General features: G+C 35.3%; 1 protein-coding gene across 2 annotated transcripts in view; it reads left to right on the forward strand.

Annotated features, from left to right (window-relative positions):
* Positions 1-6960, forward strand: part of LOC115221703 (probable basic-leucine zipper transcription factor I) — a 285915-nt gene extending 278955 nt beyond the window's left edge. For both annotated transcript variants that reach the window (XM_036510760.1, XM_029791907.2), the window contains 2 exons: positions 787-1120; positions 6136-6960. In XM_036510760.1, the coding sequence (XP_036366653.1) occupies positions 787-1120; positions 6136-6718 (917 nt within the window). In that variant the 3' untranslated portion in view covers positions 6719-6960. The remainder of the gene's footprint in view (positions 1-786; positions 1121-6135) is intronic.
* Positions 6961-7500: the final 540 nt, after the last annotated feature.

Consider the following 7500-nt stretch of genomic DNA (forward strand, 5'->3'; position numbering starts at 1 on the left):
AGAGGCCAATATATATTTCCCATTACATTTTTAATAAACCAAATATGAACCATTTTGTTGCACCATGTGTCTCTATTGTTCCTTTAACTTGAAAATACATTCTTCCCAGAATTGAGGTGGTTTCATGGCAAATAATTCATCAAGGTATCTTTTTACGTCATCCAAGGAATTGAAATTTTTACCATTGAGACTATTCTGCAGAGACCTGAATAAGTGGAAATCCAAAGGAGCAATATCTGGTGAATATGGAGAGTGGGGTAAAACATCCCAGCCAAGCTGCAGCAATTTTTGTAGGTTCCCAAAGCATCAAATGCCGAAAATGAACTTTCTTATCTTCCATTTTAAAGGGTTACAAAATTAACACAGGTTATAGGAACATAAACCTTCCACGAAAAGATAGCTTAAACTGAGCTCTAAATGGCGGTGTAGTCAAATCCTACTTTATGGACTCAACCATGTTCTAAAATAAGTCGAGAGGTAAGCTACGAACTTTCCGGACAACCCAATATATGATCGACCCCAGAAAGGCAAACTTAATATCGGTCCTATTTAAACACAGAATCTAAAGAGTAATTTTGCCGACGTTCTAACGATTCAGCCAAAGGCGCACTCCAGTAATTTTGTAGGGCACAGTGTGTCGATTATATCGACCCATGCTGTTGAATGTTACTTCAGTTTATTAACTCTGAAATTATGTGAAGTGGATGGTTATGATGATGATGATGATGATTTATGTGTTCTCGTAATAAAAAAAAAAACAATAATAATTTTGTTTTCAAATTTCAGATTGTGCTGTTATGACACATTTTCCTAATGCGGATAATGTCCACAATGCCAGTGCTGAAGAATTGATCAAGGAAATCCAAGCTCTGAAAGATGACAGTAAAAAATGTCACCGAGAACTGGACAGGTGGAAATCGAACTGCCGGAAATACAAAGCCAGCTATTTGATTGTGGCTGACCACAACCGTGTACTTGTTCGTGAAAATTCCACACAAAAATGGGAGCTTGCATATTTACAACAACGGATACAACGTCAACAGGAACGATATGATGAATTAGAAAGGAACTATGATATACTTCAAGACAACTATAAAACATTATCCGGGTTGTTCAACAGGTATAATATACTGATATGCTTTTGACATTATTTTAATTCTGATGTATTTGTGCATTCATATATTCTTACATACTTGTATTCATGTTTTCTCATTCACGTTCTATTCTCACTCTTCCTCATTCACACAGTTCCTGCAATCGAAATCATAAATGTGTTCTCATTATACTAACTCAACTAAACCTCCAGTTCCGACAGCACCCCCTTTGTTCATATTTAAAAACTGTGCTCGTGAGCTAGCATTTATCGTCAACAAAACTTCTTCTTCTTCTTCTCTCCTACCACTTACACAACCACCATATTGATGCTATAACTTCCCCACCAAACACTTTCCTTGGTCAGAATAGATTATAGCTCTACTCAAACTGTTCTGATCAGTAATTGCTTATTCAACCAATTATTGCCTCGCTATTTCAGTCTTACATTGTTATTATTTCTTCGACATCTTTTTCAAAAAGATTCTAATTTTGCTTTTCGTTACTTATATAGTCTTCAGTAATCCTCTCGTTCAACCTTATCAAATAAGAAGGATATAAAATGATGGTTATTCTAAAGCTACATATATTAAAGTTGTTCGCTTAATTTCACCGACAATTTCTTCTTCTCTTCTTCTTCTTCTTCTTCTTCTTCTTCTTCTTCTCTCTCTCTTCTCTTTTCTTCTTCTTCTTCTTCTTCTTCTTCTTCTTCTTCTTCTTCTTCTCCCTCTTCTTCTTTCTTCTTCTTCTTCTTCTTCTCCTCCTCCTCCTCCTCCTCCTCCTCCTCTCCTTCTTCTCTTCTTCTTCTTCTTCTTCTTCTTCTTCTTCTTCTTCTTCTTATTATTATTATTATTATTATTCAACCTAAACTCTTCACGCAAGCATTTTTCTGAAGTTCTACATTCGTATTTTTCAATGGGGCAGGACATCCTCATCCTATTCAACAGCATAAATACAAAATCACTATACATATGAAAATAATCCTCTTGCTGTTTATTCCCACTAATAATATATATTACGACAAACGCATATTTGCTCCACATTCTTGATCGATTGTTGTTTGATGATATAGTGAATTAATAAAGAGTAAAGGCTAAAGATCCCCTTCGGTCGTGAATGACCATGAGATTGCACCTAGAAAGTTACCCTCCGAGGCACAGGTTCGGGCAAGGTTGTATATGGAAGACCAGCTGCCACCCATGAATACCAGTCCCCACTCTTCACGCCATCAAGGAAAAGGAAAAGGAAAAGGCCAAGACATCTTGGCACCAGTGACGTCGAACCTCATTTCTACAGCTGAGTTAATTGGAGTAACGTGAAAGTGTCTTACTCAAGAACAACACAAAGCCCCGACACTCTAACCACTGAGCCATGTGCCTTCACATAGTGAATTAATATGAGTATACCATTGCTAGAATTATATTAGAAAGACTACATTCCGTCTTTAGAACTGAGAAATACTCAAGTAATAAAAACTAAGCTCATCCTTAGTAACGTATTCTTGCCGCAACTAAATGCCGCAGAGCATTTTGCCTTTTCACCTGGCGCTCAGGTGATTCTAGCATTACCAATTAAAATGTTTATACTCATTGCAGGAAGCATTAGACTAGAACTGATTCCTTCATCATCTGTTATACTAGTCATTTTCAACCGTCCATTTCACCTCTTAGTACATAAAGTGAAGTGTCATTAATTTATGCAGAAACGAAGTTAAATGACAAATACATCGACGATGTGGTTCCTTACATAAGTACTGAAATATCCTACACAGATATTATAACAAGAGCCAAAGTCCTCAGAGATGCGAACACACCAGAAAACATTTTTATGAAAACTATATAGGACTAAGCTTTTAGGCTTTTAATTACAACTGGAGGAACTGAAACGAAGAATAAACTGGGGAAAGCAGAAAAAAAACACCCAATAAATAATGTTACCACGAAGAGAGGGAGATAGGTGGAATATTATAACGTTTAAAGCGTTGCCTGTTGGTATATGTTTTGGAACTGAACTTAATTAAGTTCATATCTCGCTTACTACCATTGGCAAAACGGAGATAGGAATTCCTTAAACTTTTCTCGTATATTGCAACTGATCACACTTAATATGAGCGCTCAAACTAACACTAAGAGGGAGTGCAATACACGACAAACAATATATGTGTGAATGTGTGAGAGAAAGACAAAGAGAGAGAGAGAGAGAGAAAAAAAAAAGAAAGGGAAAGAGAGTGCGAGTGTGTATGTGTGCATGCATATATAACACACATGCACCCGCGCACATATATATATGTAACGATATAGCGTGTGGATACTAGTCATACAGCATAACTTTATGGTTATAACGACCTACACGTGTCTCCAGTGCACAGAGTATGAGCAGTTGGATATGCAACCAGGCATAATTTTCTGTGCAACTTAATTCACGGTCTTTCAATTAGGGGCCAAGTTGGTTGAAAGACCCTGAGCGAAGCTACACAGAAACCCTATGTCCATTTTCACATGCAGCTGCTCATACTCTGTGCTGTGAGGGCACGCGCAGGTTGTCACAACCGTAAAAATAGACTGTATGACATTGTGCGTGTGTGTGTGCGTGTGTGCGTGTATGTGTGTGTATATGTATGTATGTATGTATATATGTATGTATGTATGTATGTATGTACGTGTATACGTATGTATGAATTCTGCGGATTTTAACGGATTTCCTCATGTATATCCAGTAAAATTGTTTCCCCATCGAAAGACCACAGCTTTTGGCATTTAAGCGATATGCGTACATTAAATGGGTGCTATTGATAATGTGTTTATGCATATTTCTACTGCACACAAGGTGAACTTTAGTGTATACACACACTGAGGTTATCAACTGTTTTCTCCGATACATTTGAGCTTCTCTCCTCACTTAACAGTTTTAAAATTTTGGGAGGAGGTAAGCATTTATAGTGAGAAGGGGTTTAGTCGATTATCTCGACACCAGTATTCAACTGGTACTTTATTTATTTAACTCCGAAAAGACAAGAGGTAAAGTTGACCTCAGAGAATTTAAACTTAGTAAAAAGCCTTCTGTTTCACTCCCTCCATCTCGCTTTCCCCCTTCCTCATCTTTTTCTTCTTCCAATCTCTCCCCTTCCCCCTCTCTTTCTCTTTAATGTACACGAGAAGGCATTTGCAGAGTTAACTCTACTGAAATCCTACATATTTATAGACATCAAGGTTAACAGCATTGCTGGTCGCTTCATATTTACAGGGTTACTGGTCCCCAACATTATTCCATAGATTAGCCTCGAATAATGTGTAGCAAATTAGCCCTTTAGCTCATTAAACTTTACAATCTCTCTCTTTTCTCTTTCTCTCTCTGGCTCTCTCTTTCTGTCTCGTTCCCTCTTTGTTTTTCTTCAGTTAGATATCATATTCTTATATATACGATGCAATATGTGTCATTCACAAGAAAGAAAATTATTCTGATCTTGCCAATCCTTGTTCCAGCGCATTCATCATCTCAAATGTGAGGGAGACATCATTAATAGCTATTTTATCCAGTAGCTTTAATGTCTCCCCCTCTTTAATATCCGTCTGTACAGCTTTAGTAATGCCAGTCCTACTGGAGACCTATTCTCATATATATATATATATATATATATATATATATATTATGGAGATGTACTTGCATAGCAAATGACTTGATCTTGATCTGAGATCGTGTTCTGAAACAAAAATAATTGCAGCATGGAGGGTGTTTATAAGCCATTTAAAAACACACAAAAACCGTTAGATTCACTTCAACATTTAAATTTGATTTGCCAAAATATTTTCATCGCTTTGAGGCCGCGACCTCTTCACTCACAAAATTCCGTGCTGCAATTGTTTATATATATATATACTCATTTTAGGCATTTCATGTATTTAATATACCTTATATATTGACTTGTCTAACTTGCTTATCCCTACATTTACTTCAATACCTGCTCAAATTTCAATCTCTTGAGCACTACACTTGTATTCTATACGTAGAATAACTGGATCTCATCTATGAACTATGTGTGTGTGTGTGTGTGTGTGAGAGAGAGAGAGAGAGAGAGAGAAAGTGTGTGTGTGTGTGTTTATGTAGTGTACATAGTATATATAATTATTAAGTGCATATATTTTATGTAGTTTATCTCTATAGTTTATTTAGCTGTTGTTACTTCGTTCTCTTAAATCGAACTGGCTTATTATCGAAGCAATTTCATTTGTGACCACTTTGTCTGTTTATAATTATATCTAAACTTTCACTATTTCATGTGCCCACACTTTTAAAAGAAAAAAATTGTTTGACGAAATGTAGATTCTATTTGTTAGAGGAAGAATGATTACATATATAGTCTCACTTAATTTATATATAAATTTCATGTGCTAGGTTTTTAATTTTCGCTATGCTGCCGGTAAAAATATCTATCTATCTTTCACATACGAACACGCACTCGCACGCGCGCGCGCGCACACACACACACACTATCTATCTCCCTCTCTGTCTCTTTCTTTCTCTCTTTCATTGTATTTCTCTCTCAACAACAGCAACAGCAACAACAACAATAACCTGTCATTATGATCAAATTCATTTCTTAAAGTATATGTAGTCTTGTCTCTATATTGAAAGACATACAGAAACAGACACACAGGCACACGCATACACGGACTAATATACTCTCACACACACGCACATACATACACACACGACCAAAAACATAAGCATCTGTATTGTTATATAGTGAAAGCCTTTATTATTTGAAGCTGTGTTGCGTTGCGTTGTCTCTAACACATAATACATAAATTCTATTAAATGTATCTAAGCTTAATGCATAATATATTTAATACTTATACATCTTTTCATTATTGAAAAGACTGTTCCTTCAATTTATAGCTTAAGTTGCTTACTTTCACTTTTATTTATTTTAATTCCAATCCACAACAGGAGTCGATTTTGCATTTACTCACTGAAGCAGTGATGAAATACGTACCAGTAATTTACTGTGTTATACTAATACATTTTCTTTTTGTTTACCCACAGGTTACCTCCTCCGGATAAGAGATTAGAGGAAAAATATGAAATGCTTCGGAATGATTACGAGAAGATTAACAATGATCGCATCAGTTTGATGGACAAAATAAACCAACTCACTGAGCAGCTAACATGTTATCTCTCCGACACACCGTTCCAGACACAAGGGTCTACTGGTCGTGAACCAACAGATGGTGTCATTTGGGCTGATAATCACCAGAATATCATAGACGGATTAAGTGATAAAACACAGATGCCTCATATTAAAGAACGTTATAGTCAGAGCTTGAAAAAATGCAAGCCACAACCTTATGCTATCAGAGAAATCAGTGGTCAGTTTGGTCGCTTACCTCCTGGAAGTGACGGAGATGATGAAGATAGTTATTCTAACTTTCCTTGTTCTGACGTCACAGCAGATGGAGATTCTAGGACTGAAATGTTTCGAGCAACCTCTAGTAACAAAACCTCCGGACCAAAATCCACACGTCCTTTTGCCAGACATCGAAAAAACAAACATAAACTTCCTTCAGTACCGGCATGGCTGTCTCAGTTGAAAAACAATAAAGTACACCCCGGCGATGAAGACGATTGACGGGGGGTGCGAAACCGCCATGACAGCGACTCACTCGATTCAATCCCTGTCAACCATGAAATTGAAACCAGTGTTTGAACGAGTGTTTTTATTTTTTTATTTATTTTATTTTTTTTCTACTCTGCGCTGTCCTGGGTGGTGAGGACCTTGAGCAAGTCCTTCGCAGCCTCCTCATTGCTCACACCCCAATACATATATATATATTTTTAAACATGTACTATTTAAAACAATTTTAAAAAGGATTGAAGTTGTATTTTTTCTGGGTTTTAGTTTAAATTCTTTCTTATTTCTCTTTTATAGCGTGAGAGCATTGAGACAATCACGTTAGCAAAGTCAAGGTACTTAAGATCAAATCAGCTTACAATATAAGGAACCGTATGCAGATTTAAAGTGAAAACAAAATTAAATGGAGAAGAAAGAGGAAATAAAAAAACCCAAGAAAGATGAAACTACTAATACAAATATATATAATGAAGTTTAAATAAAATTTTAAAAAATAAATAAAAAATATTTATGTAACATTTATCAAATATAGATAACTGGGCTTTTAATGAAGAGAATATATATATATATATATATATATATATATATATATATATATATATATGTATGTATATGAATATGTATATATATATATATGCACACACATATATATATATACGTATATGTATGTATATATATATATATATATATATATATGTATATACATATATATACATATATACATATATTATATCATATATATGTAATATATATTTATGTGATATATTTGTGTATTTATG

This window comes from Octopus sinensis, linkage group LG18 (genome assembly GCF_006345805.1).
Source record: "Octopus sinensis linkage group LG18, ASM634580v1, whole genome shotgun sequence".
Classification (NCBI taxonomy): domain Eukaryota; kingdom Metazoa; phylum Mollusca; class Cephalopoda; order Octopoda; family Octopodidae; genus Octopus; species Octopus sinensis.